This window comes from Artibeus jamaicensis, unplaced genomic scaffold (genome assembly GCF_021234435.1).
Source record: "Artibeus jamaicensis isolate MK-2021 breed Jamaican fruit bat unplaced genomic scaffold, CSHL_Jam_final contig_354, whole genome shotgun sequence".
In the NCBI taxonomy this organism is placed as follows: domain Eukaryota; kingdom Metazoa; phylum Chordata; class Mammalia; order Chiroptera; family Phyllostomidae; genus Artibeus; species Artibeus jamaicensis.
In genome coordinates this window covers 3,618,382-3,645,453 of record NW_026521803.1, presented here as the reverse complement: position 1 = coordinate 3,645,453, position 27,072 = coordinate 3,618,382, and the positions used below count along the sequence as shown (strand labels likewise).

Genomic DNA, 27,072 nt, shown 5'->3' with positions numbered 1-27,072 from the left:
CTCTTCTCCTCCTCTGAAATCAGTGTTCAGGCCAGAGCACTCACGGGCCTGGTGGCTGGGGCATCTTCAGGCGGCAGGCCCCACAGATGGAGCTCCTGCATGACCGGCTGCAGTGACTGGCAGTGGCCCTGGGCCCCTGCAGTTGGAGGCTGTGGTGTGGGGATGGTGGCACTGGCCCCACGTGTGCACACTCCACGTAAGGAGCCTGAACCCAGAGAGCAGTCAGTCTCACAGCCTCGTGCTCCCGAAGCACAGATGAGGATGGAGCAGGGTTTCTGGACACTGTTTCTGGTTCTGGGGGCGGCTGTGTTTTTTGGTGTAGGAGATTACATGGAGCCAGGGAGTCCCCTGCTCCCCTAAGTTGTGCAACATTTTAATAAAGACCTTTTTCCTTTTCCATCAACTTTTGTTTTATTCCTGTGTTTGGCAGTGGGCAGCCAAACCCCACTTTTGTTTGGTAACAGTTTAGGGCTTCCCCATTGTGCGGTTGAAGTCAAGAAGAGTTATATTGGAAAGGATTATTACAAACTACATATGGATTCAAATTGCCAACTGTTTTCAAACAGAACCAAAGGCTGTATATGAGAGATGGAAATACAGCCCCAGAAGGGAGGCTCTGAGTGAACATCCAGTTATCATTAAGGTTACCAGCAACCACCTAAAGCACAAGGCAGGAAATGAACTTTGGTTTGCTCATCATCCTCTGGCTGAAATCCTTCTGTTACACACATTCAGCTCGAATCCCATAGATTTACTAACAGGTTTAAAAGTATGAACTGATGCATGTGGGTTTTAAAATTAGGCAGATAACACAGCAAATGCATTTTCTCTTACACTCAGATGGTTTCACAATGCTTCTGAAGAAATGTTACCTACAAGTAATGCACCCCAGCCTATGGGAGTTTTGTTCAGTCCAGTGTGACCTCAGCTGCTTGGTTCTGGGTCTCATTTATGCCACATTCCCTCACACAGAGAGATCCAGAAGAACAACTGTGATAAAAGATAACTGGTTAGTGTGGCTATGCTCAACTTTCCTCAAGTTTCCCCTAGAGCTGTTGGAATGGGTTAGAAACACCAAGTGCCTTTGAGTTCTCTGGAAAAGAATAAGGAAAAGGGGAGGTTTGAAAGAGGAAACCAGGAAAGAGAGAGGAAAACGCAGATGCCGTGAAGAATGTCATCAATGAACCCAGTAACTTCCATTTGTACCAGGACTGGCAGAGTGCTGCCCCATGGCCGACAGGTATCTGAAGAAGCACTCTCCTTTGTTTTGTTGCTTTGACACAACTCATGGAACAAGAGTTCCTAATACAGTTTTAGTGCAAATTTGTCAACATCACTTTCTTTCTTAATGAATTACAATGGACAATGAGTGTTTTCCGCAGCTCTCCACAATTTCATTCAGTACTTCCCTTTTTCTATTTTCTAAAGAGTTCCTGCTTTTCTAAAAACTCAGGTGGCCTACACTATGACATTACACTGTGGTTCTGGAAAAAAAACTTTTCTTTCACCGTAATTGCTTGGGGACCTTTTCTGCCTAGTGAAAGCTGGAAGCATGCCTCTGAGAGTTGAGCTTTGTCAGAGTAAGAACTACAAAGGCATGGATTTATGTTTTTAAAGACACTCTAAGCTGGGCTTATGTAGCTTTATTCCTTTGTCTTGAACTTCCTTCTTCTCAGAAAACACCTGCAACAGTCATTTGCAATTTAACTGCTTCTGAATCTGAAGGGAAAAAAACACCCACAATAAAATCTACAAAAAAATTCACCTGCTACCACGATGAGAGTCAGGGGAGACAAAGGAAAGGGTTCTTTAAACATTTTTGTTTTCGTTTTGTTTTTTAAGAATTCCCTTCTAGAAGAATATATGTGTTTAGATGCATAACCACAATTACAAAGCAGCATTTTACTAGCTATCATCTTTAACTATCCAGTCTAAACCCTGAGCCCAGGAAACTTCATTTGGTCAAAAAGTACAAGACAAAAGGTAAAACCTGAAAGGAATGTTGATGTGAGATCTATTATTGTTTCTGATGGGACCCTAACCATAAAATGTTTGCTATTTTTAAAGTTCTTTTATTATGAAAGTGAAACATACATACTATAGGAAATTTGGATAATAAAGTATAAAGAAAAAACGAAACTATCTTTGGTTCCAATACGCAAAATAAACACTGTTTAACATTCTTGTGCTTTTTTTCTCATTATTTTTCTGGGCACAATTTCCTGACAGTTCTAAACTATGTATGTGTATCTGTGTGTAGATTTTGGATAGTGCTTCAATGTGCTATAGATTTCTAATATTATGTCATATCATATCACATCACATCATATCATAGGCTTTCCCCCTCTATATTATTATAAACTCTTCCAAACATATTTTTATAGTTGGTTTAATAATTAATGGAAGTGGATGTTCCATAATTTACATAAGCTTTCTTCTACTGGTAGAAGTGTATTTACCACCAACAAAGGTTCCTCAAATCTTTCACCATCATAAATAATGCTGTGAACATCTTTGTCTAATTTTTTTGTTTCACATTACTCCTGCAGAACAGATTCACAGGAGGAAATTAAAAGTTAAAAATAATGAACATAAAAAAGTTATTTGAGATTTCAGCACATGGCTTGGGTGGTATCTTGTTACTGGGATAGAAGCAAAGAGTGAAAGTAAAATTTAGAAGTTTTTACAATTTTTAATGGAAATTCAAAATAGAGAAGTGACCTGATGTTTGTAGCAGCTTTAGAGCTTATCAATATTTTTTCATAGTGCTCTAATTTTGGGGGGGGATGAAGAATATGGTGCATTTTAAGAGAAAGCTAGAAAAGATAGAAAGACTACATGGTGATGCAAATCCTTTATAGGTTTTTTCAGGTTTTCATATTCATTGCAGAGATGTGATTAGCAGCCCACAAGTCCCTTACAGAGATAGTCACAGATTAAATAGAACACTGAGACCAGGTCAGAACTGAGGATACTGTTAACACAAGTTCCATATTTATAGGTGAGAGAGTGATAAAAGGTAGTGATGTAATCTCCATAGGGCTTTGGCTCAAAGAAGTGAGGATAAAAACATAAAGTGGAATTAACAGCCTGAGAATAAAATGGTAGACTTTCTTTGCAGAGGTTAACATTTTCCAGTTTCTTGAATTCTTATTATCACTTATTTCCAGACGTTCTTTCCCCAAATAATAAATTATTGAAACTTTGTTCCTCAAGATGGTGTGAGGGAAACATGCAACCATTCCACTCTCTCTAAAATGAAGTGGTTTATTTCCAGGTGCATGAGAAAAATTTTAAGTACTTTCTGCTTCTGTGTAGATGTTGGAGTTATCCAAGAAACTTTCAGTGTTCACTGATGCAGAAAATTTCCTGAGGAAATCCTACATTTTCACCTATCAATCAACTTGCAACAAATATTCATGAGGCAAATCTTATGTGGGAGAACTGTAGGTTTGTGTTTCAAAGGCTAATTGCTGAACCACTGCAAAGTTATAAATTAAATGGTAATTTTAAATAGTAATTTAAATGGTAATTAAATGGTAAATGGTTTAAACTTTTTAACCCATTGTTTGGGTTGCAAGGTTCTAATAGAGAACTTATATAAATTAGTACAGACTTCAAGACTGTGATAGACCAAAGTTGAGAGCTTTTATTTTCTTGATTTAAACAATCTAGGAAATGTTAAAGGATTTTAGAGGGTGGGTTTCTTTTTCTTTTTATTTAATGGACAGCTATTCATGTTTCAGGAAACTAATTTTCAAATACAAAAGGTTACTGTAATTTGTGTCAGTTTCACCTGGATTTACATCAATCTTTTAATTTTATGAGATACAGTAAATGTGTTGTCATTAAGTTGGAAAAATATTGATGTGGCTATCACGTGAATATAGCAAAAAAAATTCCATAAGCTACATAAACAGAGAATGTCTAGTATTAGTATTAATTTTTAAGAGAAGTAGTGCTTTGTTGAAGGTTGCCTGTCACTTGACATGTCATTAAAGCCATCCTAGATTATCTGAAGAACAGTGGATACTGCTGTCCTTGAGAATTCTTCATCTTTACCTTTCTCTAAATCAAGATGGCTGAGTTTTGTTTTGAGTATCTGGATATTTTAAAAGAGTGTATAATTTAGTCCATAGGCTGCAGAATGGTGATAAGTAATACTTGGACAGGATTTGGAACTGGACTCTGACACTGCTGAGAGGCCCTTCAAACAGGATGCAGTGGCTAAATTTAACTTTGGGTGGTTTCCCATCAGTGAAAGTTGCGTCACGGTCTGATGGGCATCTGTCTGTGTGGCAAGAACTATTTTTTTTGTTTGACAGGTAGAAGACATCTATAATGGAGATGAAACAGTGACTGCCCATCCACATGGTCTTCTAAGGAAACCGTTCTTCTTAAACCCCCACTGAGGGCGCTGTGGCCACTGTGTCACCAGAGTGCCAAAGGACAGGAGAAAGACAGTGGGGATGAGAACACGGTCACAGGGATAGTGGGTAAAAATGTCCCAAATTTCAGGAAATAAAAAACATGGGTCATAGGATCAACATTCCCTCTTTAAAATTTTCTAAATTATGTTATAGCACATTTGAAGCAAAAAGTACAACATTGTGTAATAGTCTCTTCAATGTATGCAGAGACTGTGTTTATGAAAATTATAAATGGGAGAAGACAAAAGAAATAGAAAGGAGGTGAGGTTTCTATACTTTGTTCAACTGGTAAAATGTGGACAACAGTAGATCTTCGTGGTGATGGAATAGTTCTGTATCTTCGCTGCAGTGGCGATTGTGGGAGTTCACACATGTGTTGAAATGTGAACTCCCCATGTACGTTGTACGAAGGTCAGCCTCCTGGTTTTGATACTGTGTTATGGTTGTCCAAATTGTAATCATTGGGGGAAACTGGGTGAGATGTACAAGAGACTTCTCAGTAATATCTTTGTAACTTCCTATAATCTATAATTATATCTAAATAAAAAGTTAAAGGATGATGGAAAGAAGTTCCTTGAAAATGATAAGGAAACAATTTATTATGATATTCTGGCCATAATCAACATTTCAGAAGAGAGATGAAAGGTTTTTCAGAAGCTAAGCAGTGGATGATGTGGACTAACTGATTTTCTTAAACTAAGAAGCAGTTAATTGTGGGAGAAAATGTGTGATGAAATAAGAGTATCAGATGGAAAAGAAATTGAAGGTTGGCTTTCAGAGAGAGGATGGCAATCCTATCCAGAAATCAGGATGCATTCTGACTTGGTCAGGGATATACCTTTAAAATATAAAACTGGTTAAGCAAAGTTAATTTTAATAATGTTATTAATTCCTCTGAAACCATAAAAACCATAAAATATTTTAGGAATTTAAAACTAATTAAGTTGTGAAACTTTGTCATATTTTTAGAGATAAGTTTTACTGGTAATTTTTTTTTTACTCTTTTCTACCAATTATTTTGTATGTTGGTGGAATTTGCTTGTCAATTGAACACCAACAGATGGCAAAGAAAGCTTTGGGAGTTAATGGTTGCATGATCATTGATTCATCATTACAATAAGTATAAGACTGTTTCTTATTTGCCAGTACAGTAAAGTCACGGCACTATTCATTTTGGTCTTTTGGCAGCAATGAAATGTTGCCCTGAACACTTGACAGAAAGTCAATGGCAAGGGTAATAATGAGAAATGCAAAGCCTTGGGCCTTGGGTTTACCACCTGGAACAATAGGACACTGCTCCCAAAGTGTCTGTGCGGAGTTGTCCAACTGCCAGCATTGATTCTGTGTATGGTTTTTATTTGCTACTACTTTGCTATATTTATAATCAGATAAATCTGGATTATAAAGACTTTTAAATGTGGCAGTCTCTTTAATAATAAAACAACAGGTATCATAAAGATAAAACATTTAATTTTAGGTTCTATGTTGTCACATTGTTATTATTATTATTACATATTTTAAATATTTCACTTAGTTATTTTTAGACAGAGGGGAAGCAAGGAAAAAGAGAGGGAAACATCAGTGTGTGACTGCCTCTTGCACACCCCCTACTGGGGACCTGACCTGCAACCCAGGCAGGTGCCCTGACTGAGACTCAAACTGGTGACCACTTGGTTTGCAGGCCCACACTCAATCCACTGAGCCACACAGTCAGGGCTATTATTATTTAATACTCACACGAGGATACACTTTTTTATTGCTATAGAGAGCAAAAGGCGGGGATGGGGGATGGTGAAAGAGATAGAGAGGGAGAGGGGAAGGGAGGGAGGGAGAGAGAGAGAGACACAGAGACAGAGACAGACAGACCGACATCAACATTCATTGGCTGCCTCCTGCATGCTTCCCAACAGGGGACCAAACCTGCAACCCAGTTATCGAACCTGAAAACTTTTAGGGAATGAGACAATGCTCCAACCAACTGAGCCACATGGGCCAAGGCATGTTATTATTTTTTCAAGAAATTTTCCATATAGTAAATACTCACATTAAAGGAGTCTGATTTTCTAATTTGTGCTTTCTGATTGACTTTGTAACTGGGTTGTGAATGCTCACATCATTGCTTTACAACTCAATCAAGAGCTCAGTCAGATCAGGATTAAATCATTGTCATAATTTTTAAATTTAGTCTAAGGCAGACACCTCTGATCATTTTATCAGCCACAAACAAAATTTACCACCTGCTTAGTTTATATGAGAGTTGGTAAAAATTCCTTTTTCTATTCAGTGCTAACACTATAACTAGATCAAAGGATTAAAAATTTGATCTTTTAAATCTGTTATACTAAAGTGACAAAGTATTTTATGAAACTTTAAGCCTAAAGAGTATTTTCTTCTCATATGCTTTTTATTCATTCACTTTAATTTCTCTGTATTTTTTACATCTGTAATTTCACTTCATACAGATATTCCACAGTTAGACAAACCAACATGAAAAGCCATGTCAATAATATGTGGACAAAATGGTTTCTTTTAAAAAGAGGGGTTTTTAGAAATTTTAACATAAAAACAGGTTTCAGACATGGAAGGAGCTAAGAATATTTGAGGGAAGAAAGAATGAAGGAAAGGGATCCTCTCATTTAGTAGACATATCTGTATTAAATTATTTCAGGGTATTACGTATTTTACTAAAATTTATTGACAGGTAATGAGAATTTAAAAGTCTGCTCTGTTCATCACTAGCTGCAGTGTTTGGTCAAGTTGTATAATAAAGTCTCTAAGCCTTAGCTTTTTCCCTGTACCTCATTCCTAATCAGGAATTATTTCAGTCACGTCACAGAGTGTTTGTTAGGATTACGCAAAATAATCTATGCAGCTGGTTCACAATGCTTGTCAATAGTAAGTTACCTAAAGATTAGCCATTATCATTATTGATAAACCAAGCTAGGCTGAGAAATTTAAAATCAAAGCTAGGGTAGAGGCATTGCCATTTATAATTTACATAGTGCTTCTATTAGTGATCTTGGTTGAATATCACAACAAACTTAAAGGCCAAAAGCTGGGGGGTGGGGGTTCTTCGCTGTGGGCCATGTGACAGCCCCTCAGATGGACGAAGTGGACTTGCAGACTGTCCACAGGGCACGACACCTCCAGGCTTGGCTCCATTCCCAGGAGGTAATTCATGTGTCTTGGCAAAACAACTGCAGGAGATGAAAACCTAAGGTATTCTTTAGACTTTATATTTTCTTCTATGTCTGACAGGACTTTTGCATTTTATGACTTCATATTATTTCTATTAGAGTACAGAGGACAATGTGAGTGCCCCCAAAGGAAAAGTATAACCAAAATTCTTCCTCAGGTTATCACCGTCAGTTTGCTCAGACACAAAAACCAGTCAAACTACCTCGCCGGAGGCATAGGCTGTGCCACAGTCTAGTCTTTTTTTACTTTTTTGGTATGAGAGCCTCCCTCGATGGAGGAATGTGGATATCTCCAGTTCCTCTTGGATGTTTGCAGAAATTCAGGGAAGAGAACCTCATTAGGAAGCAGTCTAGGCAAAATATCAGAATATTTAGTATTTGTCTTATATTTTAAATTTTATTTTCTTTAAAAAATTTATTGACCAACTGCTAGGTTATTGGCACTTGTATTAGGTACTGAGGATCCAAAAATGAATGTCCTCAGGTGGTGCAAAGGCCATTTTGTGTGTCTTCCCACCAGTCACACCAGAAACCTCCAGGTCTTGACCAGGAAGCCTTTTTCTTCTTGCTCACTCTGATTCCAGAATGATGATTTGAGCTCTGGATATTCATCTAGTTACTACTTGATCTTATCTTGAAAAGAAGAAAAGGCTCTTTGTTCAACAACTGACTGACGTCTGTCTCTTGAACTTCTGAACCTTTCCCCCAGAAGGCTTTGTAGAAAGACCTGTTAGTTAACCAGTGCCTGGCAGAAAGCAGCGAGCTTTCTCTGAACTCTAAGGATTCTTCAAAAACAGTCGCTAATGCTGGCAAGGGAGGCAGCATTAGAATTTCATTTTACACATGGAGAAAATGACGTTCAGATTAACTTTATAATCGTGCAATAAATGATCTGTAGAGTTGGGTGGGGCCCAAGCGAGCAAAGGGCTGTGGCTGGGAGGCCTGGGGGTTATTTGTTGTCCTCAGCTAGTGGCCCACCACTTCCGGCTTCAGTCTTCTTACTTTGAAAGAGGCTCAGTGAATTAATTTCAGTGTGGCAACCTTTCCCAATAAAGGGTCAGAAAGTAAATATTTTCGCTTTTCAGGCTACATGGTCTCTGCAGCAGCTACTCAAACCTGCTGTCAAAGAGAGAACGCAGCCACAAACAATACAGAAACAAATGGTGTGACTTTGTGCTAACAACACTTCCTTTACAAAAATAGGTAGCAAATTGGATTTGGCTATAGTTTGCAAACCCCTGGACTAGATGATGTAGAATTTTTTTCTGCTAATATTTTATGATTCAACTGTTTTGATAGCAATAGTATTTCCTTAGAAAAGTCACCTTAATTATTCACTCACCAGTTGATTATGCAGTTTGTAATGTACCTAAGTAGTTTTCATTGTTTATTGCAGCATTATTCACAATAGCCAAAATATGGAAACAGCTTAAGTGTCTGTCAACAGATGAATGATTACAGATGATGATGATGATGATGATGTGTGTGTGTGTGTATGATGAAATATTATTCAGCCACGAGTAAAAAGGGAATTATATCATTTTCAATAAGTATGAACTTTGAGGACATTCTTATTGAGGACATTTTGTGGTTTAAGTCAGACACAGAAAGACAAATACTATATGATCTTACTCATACATATATGTGGAGTCTAAAAGTGATAAACTTGTATAAACAGAGTAGAATGATGGTTACAAAGGTTGTGTGTGTGCGGGGTGGGGGGCAGACTGGGAAGGCAGTTGGTCGAAGACTATACAAACTTGCAGCTAGAAGACGCACACATTCCGGAGATCTAACACACAGCAAAGTGATCTCAGTCGACAACGCTGTATTATATACTTCAAAGCTGCTACACACTGGATCTTGAATATCCTCACCACAAAAGAGAAGTGATAATTATGTGACATGATAGAGGTGTTAACTAACACTATGGAAATCGTATTGCAATATATAAATGTACGAAATCAACACATTGTACACCTTAAACTTACACAATGTTGTATGTCACTTATATCACAATGAAAAAACATATTTCTCTGTTCTTTTCTCTCCTTTCTTCCTCCATTATCGAGTGACTACGGTGAGTATTGCAGATATAAATTATTACTTTAATATCATTCTGCTCAAGGTCTTACATGTTCGGGGGTTTCCTAGGTGGGGTGGGGAGCAGGGTGTGTGGGGTTGGGGTGCAGGGTGCCTGCTGGTAGGTTCAGTGTAACCTCCTTGATGGGATGGGTGGCTGGGGTTGAAGATCCAAATGTGGGGGAGAGCTCCTAGGACACTGGCTTGGCCTTAGGTGACCTACAAGGTTTTGCTATACCAAGACCTGAGTAAGCATGTTAAGTTGAAAGCAATTAGGAGAGTATGTGAAGTAGAATTACGGAGAATGGGTCTCAATTTAGGGGAAAAGATGATCTCTTTCTATAGAAAAATCAAACTGTAAATACTGCTGTCACCGTGGCCCCAAGCCGCACCCGAAAGAGCAAACTATGTGGAGTCCCTGGCTGGAGGACACTGGCTTCTTGCCCAGAGGAACATTCATCCTGGGCCCTCACAGCCTTGGGGGGTGCACTGTGAAGGACAGGAGACCAGCTCCGCCTGATGACCTTCCAGAGTTCCCCTAATAAAAAACAGTACAGCACAAACTCCGAGAGAAACACTGGCAAGTGAACCTGCCCACTCTTTATAAAAATGACACTGCTATATACAGCTACTTTAAAAGGCATGCAATTTTAAAATGAAATTTCTCTTTAAAATATCAGAGAATTATATATCATGATAGCTTGCCTGTTTCTTCAGTATATTATTTTTAATGAAAATATTATATTGACTTTTAAAATCACAAAAAGGAATAAATGCTTATTTGAAAAACCTTCCTTTCCCCAAACCACCTGACCCTCCCACTTCCTGGGCAGCTGCTGGGAAAGGTTTATTTTTTGTCCTTTCTGACCTTGTGGGTGTCTGCATATCTGAATAAATGTAACCAATGATGGTTACTCTACAATATTTTTGCTTATTGTGGCTACTGGTATCAGCAGATACAAGTTTGTCTAGTTACAATACGGTCATGCTTTTGATCCCGGAAAATGCTCAAATTAGGAAGTAAAAGAAAGACATCTTTAATTATGTATGAGGCAGGTTTAACCCAATACTCTACTCCGAACTGGAGGTTTGGGTATATTTCTGGCATCGAGTTCTACTTTTTCTAAAATATTTGGGTGACTAAGTAAGGGTGCCTGTTCCCCCATAGCTGTGAAGATAATTGCCCGTGTTTGAATTTTCCTTTCCTACAATAGCTCTAACCCTAACCCCAAAGTCCCAGGGGCAGTAGTTTATACAAAAACTTGTTCAATCCATGCTTGAAGCAGATTATAGAAGCTGAGAGAATATCAGATTCTATCATATTTAAATAAGCTAAAAAGTTAATATATCAAAGGAAGCATAACTATAAGTCACTCTAAGTCAGTTCCCAATTTGCTGTGGTTTGCTGGGATGATTCTGTTAATCTTCACATTGCTGGTTGATCCTAGGGGCCACTCAGAACTCAGCCCATCACCATGACTCACCCAAAAGGCACTGAACACTTTTTTAGTGAACTTTTGCCTGTGGTTTCGTTTTGCTAATATGAAGAATGAACAAGGCCGGAAAAGAAAAGCTTAAAAGTATATTCTGTTGAAAATTTGAATGATTTCTGTGGGGAGAAAGTTAAAGCTAATAACTGCAGTTCACCAAAATGAAGAATTTTATACACGCAAAGAGAAGTTCAGGAAAAATGGATTGTATTGTGACTATCCAAGAATAATGAGCAAAGGGAGAGAAACAAAAGGAAATTCTACATCGCGCCATACAAACACGGATGGAAATTTGATCTGGATACATGGGGAAATGGTTAAAATCAGAGCAAAGCAATTTCCTGATTTCTACAGATGAGCTCATTCTTACAAAAATTAGTGGATCTTATGAGAAAGTAGATTCTTTGTGTTTTCTGCAGAAAATTGCGTTTGATTCAATGTAGGAAGGAAACCAGTAGAAGAAGAAAATTCGTGTGATAGTGCTGAGATCACGGGAGAGAGAAAGGAAATGAGGGCGGAGAGACAGTGCACACAGCAGTAACGGGAGAAAGATACAGAGCCTTATTAAATAATAAAACAATGGCTTAAAAAGACCAATCTATGGCATAGAGAAACTCTGAGAGGTGATATTAAATTCTTAAGGCTGCATTTCTAAATACCTGGTGTACTTACTTAGAATCTACTGTAATGGTTTATATAACTCCTAAAGTTATTTTTCCACGGCTATAAAGGTGATACATCTTAATGTTCAGTGTGATGTAAGGGTGAAGCCCTGTGCAAAAAATCTGATATTTTGTGCTTCTCCACTCCCAGGGCAAGTCCCGTCTTCCTGCTCCCGCCCTTCCACTGTCCCCAGGCCCAACCCCACAGCTGCAGGTGAGCCTGCCTCCTTCCCACTCAGAGAGCCGCAGGCAGTGGCCCATTCCTTAGCATGAGACACACAGAACCCAAGACGAGCAGATGTAGTCACCTCCATGGTGTTTTCACTTACTTCTCCCTGCTTGGGGATGTTCTCCCACAGAGGACCTCTGGCTAAAGCCCCTCCAATTTGATTTGGATTCTAAATATAACAACCCAGTTCACCCTCTCACCCCTCATCTCTACCGACAGGCTTGCCAGATTTAGCAAATACTACAAACACTACAAATAATTTTATGGTATATGTGTGTTCCATGCAGTATTTGGGGGTATACTTACATTACAAAATTATTTGCCATTTACCTGAAATCTAAATTGAACTGGCAACCCGAATTTTATCTGGCAATCCTGTTGTTTGAACCCTGAGAACCTCAGACCATGGGGCAGGAACTGTTGTGGGAAGTATAAGTAAATTGTCTCTCAAATAACAAAATCCTCTGAGAGGTGAGAAAAAAAGAAGCCATATGTAGTTTCTTCCCACTTTATCAATAATGTCATTCCATGAGGTGGGAGTGAGCCAGTGGCCCTTTTCCTTCCCTTGCTTCTTCTGAGCAAGGATCTGCATTTTGTGTATTTAAGGGGCGGTTTCAGTACAGGAGGGCAGCTGGCAGGCAAGGAGATTGTTAGAGTGAAGAATGGACCAGACACGGGAAAAGGGCTGTGTGTGGGGTAGGGAGGATGAAATGGGAAAACACCTAAAGGCACAGCGAGATGCTAGAGGCACAGGGCAGACCTGAAGCTGCACTTACTGTACAAATGTAAACACGCATAAATATGCCGGTGATAATAAAAAATGTTTTTGCATTACATAAATCAACCTTATTTAATTTGTAAGTCTCACCTTTGGCTGTTCTTATGCAGAATTTCTGAGTAACAAGAACGTACATTTACTATCTCTGCTTGGAGATGGGCAGCCAGGGCAGAGTACTAAAGCTCCCCATGGTGCTTCCCTGACCCTGAGGTCATTGTTTGCATTGATAAAATATGAACTCTTGTTGTTTAACCTCTAAGGTTTTCTTTTTCCCCAATTTCTCCTTCGACCTCCTTTTTCTAGTTAGTAGGATTTTAACTCAGGTTTGAGGACCTATTAATTCCCAAGCCTGCAAAAGTTTCAGGCTGAATGATAATCATTGACATTTCATCTGCCTAGAACAGAAATTGAATAATACAATATTCTGGCATAGACTTTTTCTTCTAATTTATTCATCATTATTTATCTTGACTCTAGGATTGATAATCTGGTAGAACTACTCTGTATTGGAGTTATGCTAAGCGTAACCATAAAGTTAAGCCTTGTTAAGTTGGAGGGTATTTTCTTCCCGGACCCAAATGCTATAAATCTGAACACACACACATCATTCCTAACTCATGGCTACATTCCTGTGCAGGCTCCAGTGACTCGGAAATCAATTAAGCTCTTTTGTCCCTTTCTGCCTACAATCTATTGATAAAAGTACAGTTCAATGGCATAAAAATAAATTCAATTTAGAGGAAAAAGAAGGTGCTCTATACAAATGACAGGGGTTTTTAAATAAATAAATCTGCCTCTACTACAATGAAAGGGAACTTATCAGCTGTCCCATCAATATTACTGAATCATCATTTCTTTCTTCCTGTTTTCTCACAGTGATATTTCAGGTGTTTTGGGATAGTCATTTTGTGGGTACCTGGGAATCAATAAAGCATTCCAGCTCTGTGATGCTCAACAATCAGGGTGTGTGATTTATTTAGGGGTTCACTGCCCTAATGTCAGAGATTGATTGTGAAGACTAAGAGTTGTTAGGGATGACTTTGCTGGCTCGTAGGATGCTGTGCGGGGATCTTGTGAAGACCTGTCCCTTATGATGTTCCTCTTGGTCTTGTAGTTGGAATTTCCTCTGTTGAAAGCAGAGATGGTGACAGAGAAAGAAGGTTGGGTGTGAATGTAGCCAGAAGCTGGGGGAAGAGGAAGGCAGGCAAGCAAACCACTGCTTTGTAGAGCATGGGTGGTACGTGGTGACTGTGTGTACAGTGAGCATTTTTACCTCTGGCGCAGAGGCCAGGCTGGCTGGGGCATGGCGTCACTGGGGACTCAGGGCACAGCTGTTCTGCACACTCACCCGTGCTGCTCTGAATGGTCCTCACGGTGGTGGTGGTGCGTGGTGGTGAGGAGGACCTCAGGGACACGCACTCGTCGTCTTGGGAGCAGCCCTTCTCAATGGCCCGCACGTAGCTGTGGCTCCGCATGCGGAAGCAGCCGGGCATGGGCAGGTCCAGGGCTTCCACCGCCTGGGACTCCAGCTCACTGAACACCGATTCGCACACGGACTCGAACTGCCCGTTCACTTCCATCTCGCTCACCTGTGGGCACAGACAGGTTGCTGTCACACAGCGCGCTCCTCCTCCCCAGGGGATAAGAAACGTCTCCCTTCAAGCAGCTGCAAACTGCAAGCCCCCAGAAGAAAGCAGCGTCTGATGACATTAAAATCCAGTGCATTTTATTTCCTCTACATTACAGACTTATTCCAGTGGGTGCCTAGGTGCTAATCCTCTTTATTTACAAATGCAAACCTAGGGAACAGCATTTTGGTCCACGGTCAGAGTTCATGTATTTCAATGGAACCATTTTTAGCACACACATTTTAGAAACTAGTATTTTTTTAAAATATATTTTATTGATGATGCTATTACAGTTGTCTCATGCCTCCCTTTTTTCCCCTCCACTCTACAAACACATCCCACCCCCATTCTCCCCCTTTAGTTCATGTGCATGGGTCATACATATGTAAGTTCTTTGGATTCTACATTTCCTATACTATTCTTAACCCCTGACCCCACCTTCATCGATTTTCTACCTACCATTTATGCTACTTATTCTCTGTACCTTTCCCCCCTCCCTCCCTGTCTCACTTCCCCACTGATAACCCTCCATGTGATCTCCATTTCTGTGATTCTGTTCCTGTTCTAGTTGTTTATTAGATCATTTTTGTCTTTGTTTTTGTTTTAGGTTTGGTTGTTAATAACTCTGAATTTGTTGTCATTTTACTGTTCATATTTTTCATCTTCTTTTTCTTAGATAAGTCCCTTCAACATTTCATAAAATAAGGGCTTGGGAATGATGAACTCCTTTAACTTGACCTTATCTGGGAAGTACTTTGTCTGCCTTTCTATTCTAAATGATAGCTTTACTGGATAGATAGGTGTTGGATGTAGGTTCTTGCCTTTCATGACTTGAAATACTTCTTTCCAGCCCCTTCTTGCCCATAAGGTTTCTTTTGAGAAATCAGCTGATAGCCTTATGGGCACTCCTTTGTAGGTAACTGTCTCCTTTCCTCTTGCTGCTTTTAAGACCCTCCCCTTATCTTTAATCTTGGGTAACTTAATGATGATGTGTCTTGGTGTTCCTCCTTGGGTTCAACTTCTTTGGGACTCTCTGAGCTTCCTGGTCTTCCTGGAAGTCTATTTCTTTTGCCAGATTGGGGAAGTTCTCCTTCATTATGTTTTCAAATAAGTTTTCAATTTCTTGCTCTTCCCCTTCTCCTTCTGGCACTCCTGTAACTCAAATGTTGGAATGTTTAAAGATGTCCTGAAGGTTCCTGAGCCTCTTCTCACTTTTTTTTTGAATTCTTATTTCTTCATTCTGTTCTGGCTGAATGTTTCTTTCTTCCTTCTGGTCCAAACCATTGATTTGAGTCCCGGTTTCCTTCCTATCACTGTTGGTTCCCTGTACATTTTCCTTTATTTCACTTAGCCAAGCTTTCATTTTTTTCCTCTAATTTGTGACCAAATTCAACCAGTTCTGTGAGTATCCTGATTACCAGTGTTTTGAACTGTGCATCTGATAGTTTGGCTATCTCTTCATTGCTTGGTTGTATTTTTTTCTGAAGCTTTGATCTGTTCTTTCATTTGGGCCATTTTTTTTTTTTGCCTCAGTGTGCCTATTACAATGGGAAGTGCAAGGGAACAGTGCCACTTGCTCCACTCTCTGCCAGCTTTCAGTCACTTTCTCTGCAACCCATAAGCAAATTGGACCCTTCTGGTGCTGATTCCCAGGTGGGTGGGTTTGTGTACATTCTGGGACCCTGTGGGTCTCTCCAAGGAACTCTCCTGTGAGGCTGGGAGTTTCTCCTGCCACCTCAATTCCCACAGCTGTTTTCAATCAGAGATTTGCAGCTTTATTTCCCTGCGCTGGAACCCTGGGTTGCATGGTCTGTCTTGCTCCCCAGTTGTTCCTCCCGGTTTATCTGCACATGAATGTAGGACCACTGAGTTGCCTGCCATGGTCCTCCAGCCACTGCCTTGCTGCGAGTCCTTTCTGCCCAGATGCCTGTCTCCACCCTTCCTACTGGTCTGGATGAATGTTTCTTCTTTAACTCCTTGGTTATTGGACTTCCATACAGTTTGATTTACTGTCAGCTCTGGTTGTTTTTTGTTTTTAAATTTGCTGTTGTCCTTCTTTTGGTTGTGTGAGGAGGCACAGTGTGTCAACCTATGCCTCCATCTTGGCTGGAAGTCCCCGAAACTAGTATTTTTATTATGCCTTTGCAAGTGAATAGTTTGGCTAATAATTTCAGTGTCAACTGGAGCTTAATTTAGCATAAAGTATTAAAACAGGCCCTATATTTACTAGCAAGATACTCATATTCTTCCCCAAAATAGACCAAACCTGATATGTCAAAGTCTGGAAAAAGCACAGTCAACATTTTCAAACTATTTATGAACTATCTAAAGCTTTTACTTCTCTTTTGAAAAAGCTGATATGGTCCATAAATTATTTATAAATGCATTTATAAAATCTTCCAAATGAGCCCTTCTTTTTTAAGAAATGAGTTTTTATTTATTTATATGCCTCTGTAGATAACTTACATTGGATTTGAGCATCATCTAAATGGATAAATACATAAATAAATACATAAGTCAGACCGAGGGCTCCAGTTTATCACTTTGTAGAGATGAGGGAGCATTCTTCAATTTTTTTGTTTCTTTTAGAACTTCATATGTCTAATTTTCCTATTACCAAATTCATGAGTAATTGAGAATTTAACAGATTAAACTATAGTTAAGCTTAGAACACTGGGAAAATGATTACAATTTTTGACTGTTTCCTCATTTTGTGTTATCTGAAGATACACTCCAATAATGGCTAATTCTTTAAATTTCAGATAAAAGGGATCAATTTCTTAAAGGCACATAAGTGGAAAGAGATGAATTTCTTAATAATTTATTATAGGGAGTAACGAGTTGTTCGGTTCAGGCGTGCGGTTGGAGGCTGTTCCCTGGGCTGCCGCGGTTTTTTTTTTTGTTTAAAATAGTATTTTAACATACTATATCTAATTTTATATAAATAATCCTTGCACGTTTTCAAGGCTGATAATTATATGTATTAAAATTAAATATATATTATCTATATCCATGCTTTTTAAGGAAATACTTGGAGATGCAGGAAAGTTAAAGAGACGGGATATTTGCAATTTATTGTCAAAGAACAAGAGAGTTACATACAACTCTTTTGTAAGTTTGAAATGATTTCAAAGTCAAACAAAGTGTATGTATATGTGTATATATCATTTATTACACTTTTCATTTTAATTACTATGTCAAACATCACAAAGAAATAATACATCTGTCCCTGTGAAGTAACAACAACTAAACTTGGGTAACTAGCTTTCCAGAGGTATGTACCCTCTCTTCTATTTTTCATAAAAATTGTATCATAAAGTAAACTACACAAAACAAATGCATAACTCAACAAATTATAATAAGGAAAACACTCTTATAAGCACTACCCAGAGCAAGAAACAACTTCTCCAGGCACTCAGCAGCCCCTCCACAGGCCCCATCCTAACCACAATCCACCCCCCTCAAAAACAGCCAATACTTTGAGTAGTTGTATTACAGTCACTTCTTTGCATTTATTTATGTTTTTTTTTTTTTTTTATTTACCAAAGTGTGCAGCCCTGGACTATATAGTTTAGTTGTACACATTTTAAAAACTTAGTATCTTTTTTAATTCACTGTTAACATATAGGTTATCCTTCATCCATTTTTTAAAATTATAGTTCATCTATTGAAACAGCTGGGTTGTTCGACCTACAGAGATTCCCATTGGATTTGCTAATTTCATACTCATGATGGGATTTAGCATGTTTTTCTGTCTTTTCTGTATGCTGAATATTACAAGCTGGATCCTGACTTTTGATCAGACTCAGGTTCAATCCCTGTGGCAAGAGCAGAGGTCATCCGTTCTTTCATCGAGAGGCGCATTATTTCTCTTGATGGGTTGGCATCATGTTGTTAGGCGTCATTTGTGCCCAGATCCATTATTCACTGGGGGGCTGTAAATGGTGATTTGCATCAACTTTTATAGTTACTAGTCAGAACAGTTTTATAAATAATTGCTTCCTGTCATATTATTAGGCTACTCAGTGGTTTAGGTCACATGGAAACTACAGGAACTCTTCCCTTTCATCTACTAAGTTTCAGGATAATATATTCATTCACTCTTATCTACAGAAAGTGATCTGTATTTAAAAATATCAAAATAAACTCATGGATTTAAAAATACTTGAGGGTTTTAAATACAATTCATTTATTATTCTTTGTGAACTGAAATTGGTCTCAGCTTTGGCCAGTGGAAACCTCTTTGGTTGGCTCCTCAGCCCTTTTGGACATGAACCTGGTGGTCTCAGATGGCTTCCTTGGTGTTATGACAAAGGGTTGCAAACTCATCCTATACATTTGCTGCCCAGTCCTGGAATCAGTATTTTCCCCCAAATCCCTCTTTTCTATTGGCAGGAATTGGTATCCCCAGAACACAATCTGGGTAGTAGGAAGATTTGTTGTCATTGGTACTTGGTTAGCCATTGTTCCTAGGCCTTTTCAATGGAAAGAAGTAGGCTATGAATTCCTCCAATTCAAACTCAGGCTGCAGGGTTTTTAAGCAATCTCTTTTATATTATACTTACACCTTTATTCCATACTAAATTCTGGGTCTCAAGCACACAGCGATGATAGCATCAGGATATCCTATAATTATTCATTTGCTTTATTCTATAATACATGCACAGCAGCTTCAAAATAACATACTAATACTACCACTGCCCATATCATTACTGAAAACAGCTAATAATTCCTTTTTGGGGGTGAGCATATACTCTCTCCATTCTTTCCTCATTTTAAAATAGTCGTGCTGTATTTACAGGACCATGTAGATATATTTATCTACATGTGCTATATTTACATTATCTTCCACTTTAGTTTGCCTTCAGTCTTAGTTTTACCAATAGCTATATTTTAAATGATTGACACTACTTTTTCACATAAATCTTCATATCAAAAGATTGTTTTTTTATCAGACTTATATACATATGTAGTTCAAATAGTTCTAGGTGGCTGATTAAGAAAAAAGCAGGTCCCTGAACCACCCTGCCCACTTTGGACTCTGCCTTCCCAGATACAACAACTTTCAATTCTTTTTTTCTGGGTCATATGGTATTTACATCCATTCTTCCAAACACATGATATGTAAATTGCTTGATATATTCATAGACCTCTGGTAACCTCTTGGTTTCCCTCCTGTCCTTGTACAGTAATCTATGGCCACCAAGCCTGTTGCTGTCCTGGGATCTCCCTTTCCCGTCATTCTGGGGATGTCCTTAATTATCTAGCCCATGATGGAGCCCTTGTTTCTTCCTTTATGCTTTATTCCCTGGTGGGGGAGCTTATTTTCCAGTGCTTTCCTGGACAAGGCAACCACTCTGCATCAATGGAAATATCTGTATTCCACCTCCACTCTTTCTGTGTCTAGAAACCTAGCCTGTATCCCGTCTCCTTTTAGGTATTTTCAGGCTTCTCTCCAGTCTCTTAGATTCTGTGTATGCTAGAAGTTGAATAATAAGATGCCTTTCTCATTGCAGAGCCTTTCCATGTGAGCTGCTTCCTTCGCCCACCCCTTTCTGAAAATTTTTAGGATTTTTGTGTCCTAATGATCTAACTTTTCCCCATGATAATTTCTGTATGGATATTTCTCTGCCCAATGTGCTGGATGGGCCCTCTCAATTTCCAAAATCATGTCTTTCTGCTCTGAGACTATTCCTTAAATTATTTCATTAGTAATTTCTTCCCATCTGTTTTCTCTTTTCTTTCTGGAACTCCTACACATCAGATGTTGGATTCCAAGAAGCTCAAAAAATGTCAAGCATAAGAAATAGGAAGAAAAATACAAATACATAAAGATACTAATTTAAGATTTAATTTAAAATTCTAAGACACCAATTTAAGATATTAATTAAAACTTGAATTTCTGAAACAATACTAAAAAAGAACAAAGCTGAAGAACTCACACTTCTGACTTCAAAACTTACTACAAAGCTGACTACAGTGACTGAAACAGTGTGGCACTGACATAAGTACAGTCATACAGACCAATGGAATAGAATTGAAAGTTCAGAAATAAACCCAGACATCTGTTTGCTACTAGTTTGTACATCTGGTCCTTTGGATCGGTTGTCTAAAGCTCATTGTCTAGTAGATTTCTCAGGAAGAGCTCAGAGAAACAATATTCTCTGCATTCATCCATGCTTATAACTGCCTATGTGTTTTATATCTGAAAGTCAGTTTTTCTGGGTATAAAAATCTGTGGTTCACATTTCTTCACCATTGAATATAATAATATATTATTCAATTTTCTCCTGGCATAAACTATTATTGTTAAAGAGTCTGATGGTAATTTATTTTTTGTTCTTTTTAAAGCCACTTGTGCTTTTTGTTTAGAATTTCAAAGTTTTTTTTTTTTAATTCTCAAAAATCTTGTAGTTTTACTAGAGTATGTTTTGGTATTGATGGTTTTGGGTCAATTTCTCAGGTACATGGTCTTCTCTTTCAAGGTGTAATTTTGAATCATCTTTCTGTTTCAGAAAAGTATTATTTGATTATTGTTGTTATTTGTTCTGGTCCTTTACTTTGATTTTATATTTCAGAGACTTCTATTATCTGTATGTTAAATATTTATATTTCTTGTAAATTCGTTTTACCTCTGCATTTATTTTTGTTTTTAAAAGTTTCCCTCCTTTATAGAGTCTATTGTTTTTAGTGTATGAAATATCATGTTTATTTGCTCCTGTATTCCTTCTAGTCTGATCTTCATTCTAAAATAAATTTTATTTTACTTCTAAATCTTTCCTGAGTTCTTTGACTTCATTTTAAAATATCAAAAAAAAAAGATTTTGTTTATTTATTGATAGAGAGGAAGGAAGGAGGGAGAAGTAGAAAGAGAGAAGCACTGATGTCCAAGAGAAATGTCAATTGGTTGCCTCTTGCGAGCCCACAGCTAGGACCTGGACTGGAATTTAACCAGCGACCTTTCAGTTGTGGGATGACATCAAACTCACTGAGCCGCACCAGTCAGGGCTATGACATCATTTTAAAGTTTGTAAAAATCAGATATATTTTTCTTTCTTATCTTATATCATTTTCTTAATGTTCCTGAGTTCATTCGGAAATAGTGTGTTACAGACTCATTCTATATTGTGGGTGTGTCTTTCTGGCATATTTTCATTTTTTGTGGCAATGTTATTCTGCACCTTATTCTCTTTTCTTTGTACAGTGATTTTAAATGTGATTTCAAGTGGATACTCTTTTTTGGCTCATTTTTCTGTAAAATTAGCTTTTCCGAACTTGAGTGGATGATACATTCAGGATTTCCCCCCTACATTCACAGGGCTTTTCCTTCTACTGTTTTAGAGTGTTGTTTTCTGAGATTTCCTGGTTCTCTTGCCCGCACTCCTACCTTTACCTAGACCTTCTCATTTTTTTCGCTATTGTCTTTATCTTGCTCATAGTTGTTTCTATTCCCAACTAGCTCTTTTCAGTACTGGGCCCTGTCTTGCGAGGAAACAGTGGATGGTTAGTTTCCAGTGTTACTCAGATTGGTCTAGCCTTAATGCAGATACCTTGAATACACCCGCTGATAGAAAGGTAGAGTCCTTCCCAGTTCAGCTGATGTTCTCAGATAGCCCCCTGTGAGCTTTCCAGAGTACACCTTCTGCTTGTTTTGTTCTGCCACACTCAGTCCATCAGTAAAGTCATGGTCTTCTTCTTTGTCCTCCTACAGAGATGTGAATGCAAGTCCTGCTTATGGCTACTGGTGGTTTGTTCTCATTTACTCATATTTTGGGATCATAAGGATATCTTATTACCTCATTTTATTATAAATATTGTCCATGAGTTTTGATTTTTCTATCTAGTTGCATTGTCTGCTTTTTATAGAGATTCAAGGACATTCAGACACTAAGTTACTACCACAACATGGTACCATAATTTATTTAGCCACTCCTTTATAGATGATGATTCAGGTATGTCCTTGGAGACCATGCTATGATGAACACTCTTGTGCATTTGTCTTTACATACTGGTGTTTTTATTTCTGTATTAGAGAGCTCCAAAAGTAGGATTCCTTTGCCAAAAGATATTTACCTTTTTCTAGATTTTACCAGTTTACTTTCTAAAACAATTGTAGCAATTCATTCCAAACAGCAAGTAAGACAGCTCATTTCTCATCATGGTCACCAGAGTACATGTTAGAAGTTTTTGCCATTCTGATAGGTCAAAAATTATATTGTGCTGTTTTGATTTGCCTTTACCAGCTTCTTAGAGTATATGAGCACCTTCTCCTATATTTATTGACCTTCATATGTTTTCCCCTGATTCATAAGTTTTGCCAGAAATTTAGGGTTGTCTATCTTTTCATACTAATTGGTAGGAATACTTTAAGCAACTGGAATATTGATTCTTTTTCTTGATGTGATCAAATATTACCCCATCAATTACATTTTAATTTTATGATGTCTACTACATAGCAATATTTAATTTTTAGTTAGAACAGATGTCAATTGCCCTGGCTGGTGTGGCTCAGTTGATTGAGTGCCAGCCTGTGCACCAAAGGGTCACCGGTTTGATTCCCAGTCTAGAGCCAGGGTTGTGGGCCAGGTCTCCTATCCCCAATAAAGGGTGCATTAGAGGTTTCTCTCCTTCTCTTTATCCCTCCCTTCCTCTCTGTAAAAATAAATAAATAAAATCTTAAAAAAATAGAATAGAGCCCTGGATGGTGTAGCTCAGTGGATAGAGCTTGGGCTGTGAACCAAGGGGTCACCAGTTCAATTCCCAGTCAAGGCACATGCCTGGGTTGCAGGTCAGGTCCCCAGTAGGGGATGAATGAGAGGCAACCACACATTGATGTTTCTCTCCCTCTCTTCCCCCCCCTAAATAAATAAATAAAATCTTAAAAAATAATAAACAATAGAATAGGTGTCAATAGTTTATTTTGTGTTTTCTGGAATTCTTGCTTTATGAGAAATTACAATTTTTACCACATCATACATGTATTATCCAAGGTTTAATATTAATATTTTTGTTACTCTGTGTTATTGATTAGATTTTTAATCCACTTGGATTTATAGTTTATACGGGAAGGGGGAGTACTTTAATGCTCTTTCTACTATATCATGGGCAATTTGCTTGAATTCTCTGTTTCACTTTCCTCATCTGTAAAATGGTTAAAATAATACCCCATAGGGATGCTTTAAGGATAAAGATAAAATAATATAAACAAATGCATACTATATTGCTAGGCACATGGTAGGCACTGCATAAATAAAGGACATATTTTTTTTTGAGATAGTATAGTGGGAAGAATGACATAAATGACTCCAACTCTCTGAGACTGAGTTTCATAAATTAAAAAAAATCTTTCTGAGAGTTGGTATGAAATTAATGAGATATTATGCAAAGCTTCTACCCTGATCTGGTAAATGATACATTGCAACATTGCAACTGAATGTATATAAATATTATCATTTCATTATTTTGACTACTATTATTAACAATATTATTGCCACCAATACCTAATACTAGCAGACATTAAAGAAACTTACCATTTAGGACTCAGAATACTTGAGTTTCTGGATTCTGTCACTGACTAGCTGCATACCATAGACACTTCTTTCATCTGGGCGTCCCTTTGTATATATACTATGAAGGGGTGATCTAAGTCAAAGTCACAGCTGAACTGCTGGCATCACCACTGAGCACAGTAATATTTAATTTTTAAATGACATAGACAACAAGAATGTTGCCAGAAAAAATATGCCTGTGGGCTTCTAGTTTACCATTCTAAATGAAGATACTTAAGATTTGAACTTAAAATAAATTAAGACATAAATTAAGGTAATTTGGAAATAACATTTACTATACCAAATATTTTAAAAAATGTGACTTTGCAACATTATTCTTAAGCCTTACTTGTAAAAGCCCCATTTTAATTAGATGTATATGTAATAAAAATAGGACAATAACCATACAAAAAGATGTTCAATTTTTCTCTAACATTCAAGTACAATCTGTTTTTAAAGATATTTTATTTCTGCAAGGTATGAATGGCAGAAACAAACAACTTAGTTATTCCAGACCAATTTCTTTGCTGTGTCTCTGTTTTAGGGTCTCACTCATACAGATCAGAGAGGCTTCAGTACTAAGGCTACAATTTCATAATTTTTTTGTTCAAATGTATTATTTGTTTCATTTACATCCCCATCACACTATACTATCACCACACCATACCAGCATCAGTGCCATCACCATAACCACCATCTCTACCACCACTACTATCACTATCACCATACTCATCTCCAATACCATCATCTCTACTACCATCATCATTATTACCATCATCTCTACCAGTACCACCAGCATCACCATCAACATCATCTCAGCCACCACCACCATTATTGCTACCATCACTACCATCATTATCATTATCTTCATCACGATCTCTAACACCATTACCATACCACAGTTCCTGTCACCATCATCACTATTACCACCATCACTATCACTACCATCAGCATCACCATCATCACCATCTCTACCACCACTACCACTTCCACTATTACCACCATCATGACCACAACACTACCATCGCCATCATCATCACCACCATCATCAGCTGCAGCACAACTAGTAGCATTAATTCACCTGGATGATCACCTGGCTGTTTCCAGACTAGCTTTTCTCTTTTTAGTCTCTCCTCACCTCCAATATTTTCCACATTTTTTGCCAAATTAACTATCCTGCAACAAAGTTCAGATTATATCTCCTGCCTGCTTAGAAGCTTAAGTTTTAATTAATCTTTAATCAGTCTCATTCCTAATTAATTAAGTCCATTCACTGAGCCTGGCATGCAAGAGCATTTGTATAAAATTGTCTCTAGAGCAGAATTTAGAATAGATTTCCCATTGCTGCCTCTTGAAGTATGCTAAGCTCCAACCGAACTAGAGTATTTTCTAGTCTTTGTATATGTTTTAGGCTAGTGTTTTTTTAAAGAATCAAATACTACTTTATTTGTTAAAATGCATATTTCTATATCTCATTCCTAGAAACTCTCTCTTTAAAAATCTGGTTACTTAATGTCTTTTTTTGCTTAACTTCAGGATCTTATTGATAGTTCATGACCACAAAGACATTCTCATTTAATATCTGGTTATTTACATATCTTACAGAGAGTTTATAAGAACTAGTATTTTATTTATTTTAAAAAATATTTTATTTATTTATTTATTTTTAGAGAGGGGAAGGAAGGGAGAGAGGGAAATCATCATCAATGTGTGGTTGCCCCCCACAGGGTACTTGTGTGCCCCCCACGGGGTACTTGGTCTGAAACCCAGGCATGTGCCCTAGACTAGGAATCGAACCAGTTACCAGGTTTTGGTTAACAGGCCAGCACTCAGTCCACTGAGCTACACCAGTCAGGGCAAGGACTAATATTTTAAAAATATAAAGCAGTTGTCACAGTGTCTAACCCAGTAAAGGTGGCTTTTATTGTTAATTCTTGCCCTACCTACCTCAGAGTGTTTTTGTGGTATACAAGTAAATCGTGCTCATGAGAGCACTTTTATGTTATTTAAAAAGATGTTATTTATTTATCTTTAGAGGGGAAGGGAAGGAGGGAAGGAGGGAAGTACAGAAGAAGAGAAGGAGAGGAGAGAAATATCAATGTGTGGTTGCCTTTTGTGGGTCCCCTGCTGGGAACTGGCCTGCAACCCAGGCATGTGCCCTGACTGGGAATTGAACCACTATCCTTCGGTTCGCAGGCCCGCACTCAGTCCACTGAGCTACAGCAGCCAGGGCACACCTCTATGTTTTTTGTATGATCGCTATTAGACTATAAGCTTTTGAGGAACAGAGATTATGTTTTATTTATGAATAACTTGCATAATCCAGACCAGTGTTTTGCTCAGCAAATATTAGCTCAATAAGTATAGTATTTATTTTTTAAATTGTGATATAAATTTAAATAAAGTTATCCTAAACATCATTATAAAATACCCTTCTTTTTGCCTTTCCAGAAGAAGTTTCTGAGGCATTTTCTGCTTCTCTGGTGGTCCCTGAAAGCTGTAAGTTCAGGTCCTCCAAGAGTTCCAGGTTCTTTCCACCCTTGAGCTTAGGCAGTATACCCTTCTCCCACACCCTCTGTGATCCTGGATGGGAGAGACTAGAAAAGCTTTATTGAGTCTTCATCCTCTTACTGAGTCTCCATTCCCAGTCCTGTTCTTGTAAGTGGGCTTCTGTCTCATTACCAAGCCACAATATTCACCTAAGGCCATTTGAGGTACATAAACTGTGTCGCATTTCTTATGCCTGGGTCCCTGTCTTGATGACCTGCTTCATAATTGTACTTTTATGATTAGACACTCTCTTGGTTTTGCCACTGATGTCTACACTGTCCTTCTATCCTTCAAGCATTTTACATCTCATCCATTAACTTATTGCTGACAGATTTGCTGGTGTTGAATGTCTGCTCATGGATTTCCAAGGACTCCCTGATGTGCTTTATTTACCTGCAGAGGACCCTTCACCTGCTGGTAGACTATCAATACCAGATGCTTGCAGGGACTGAATGCAAGTAGCATTTAGATCAGACCT

The 27,072-nt window shown here is 38.2% G+C and overlaps 1 protein-coding gene across 5 annotated transcripts in view; it reads right to left on the bottom strand.

The window, feature by feature from the left end:
* DLGAP1 (DLG associated protein 1) overlaps positions 1–27,072 on the bottom strand; it is an 856,099-nt gene that overhangs the window by 147,779 nt on the left and 681,248 nt on the right. For all 5 annotated transcript variants that reach the window (XM_053664366.1, XM_037150738.2, XM_053664367.1 and 2 more), the window contains one exon: positions 14,217–14,457. In XM_053664366.1, the coding sequence (XP_053520341.1) occupies positions 14,217–14,457 (241 nt within the window). The remainder of the gene's footprint in view (positions 1–14,216; positions 14,458–27,072) is intronic.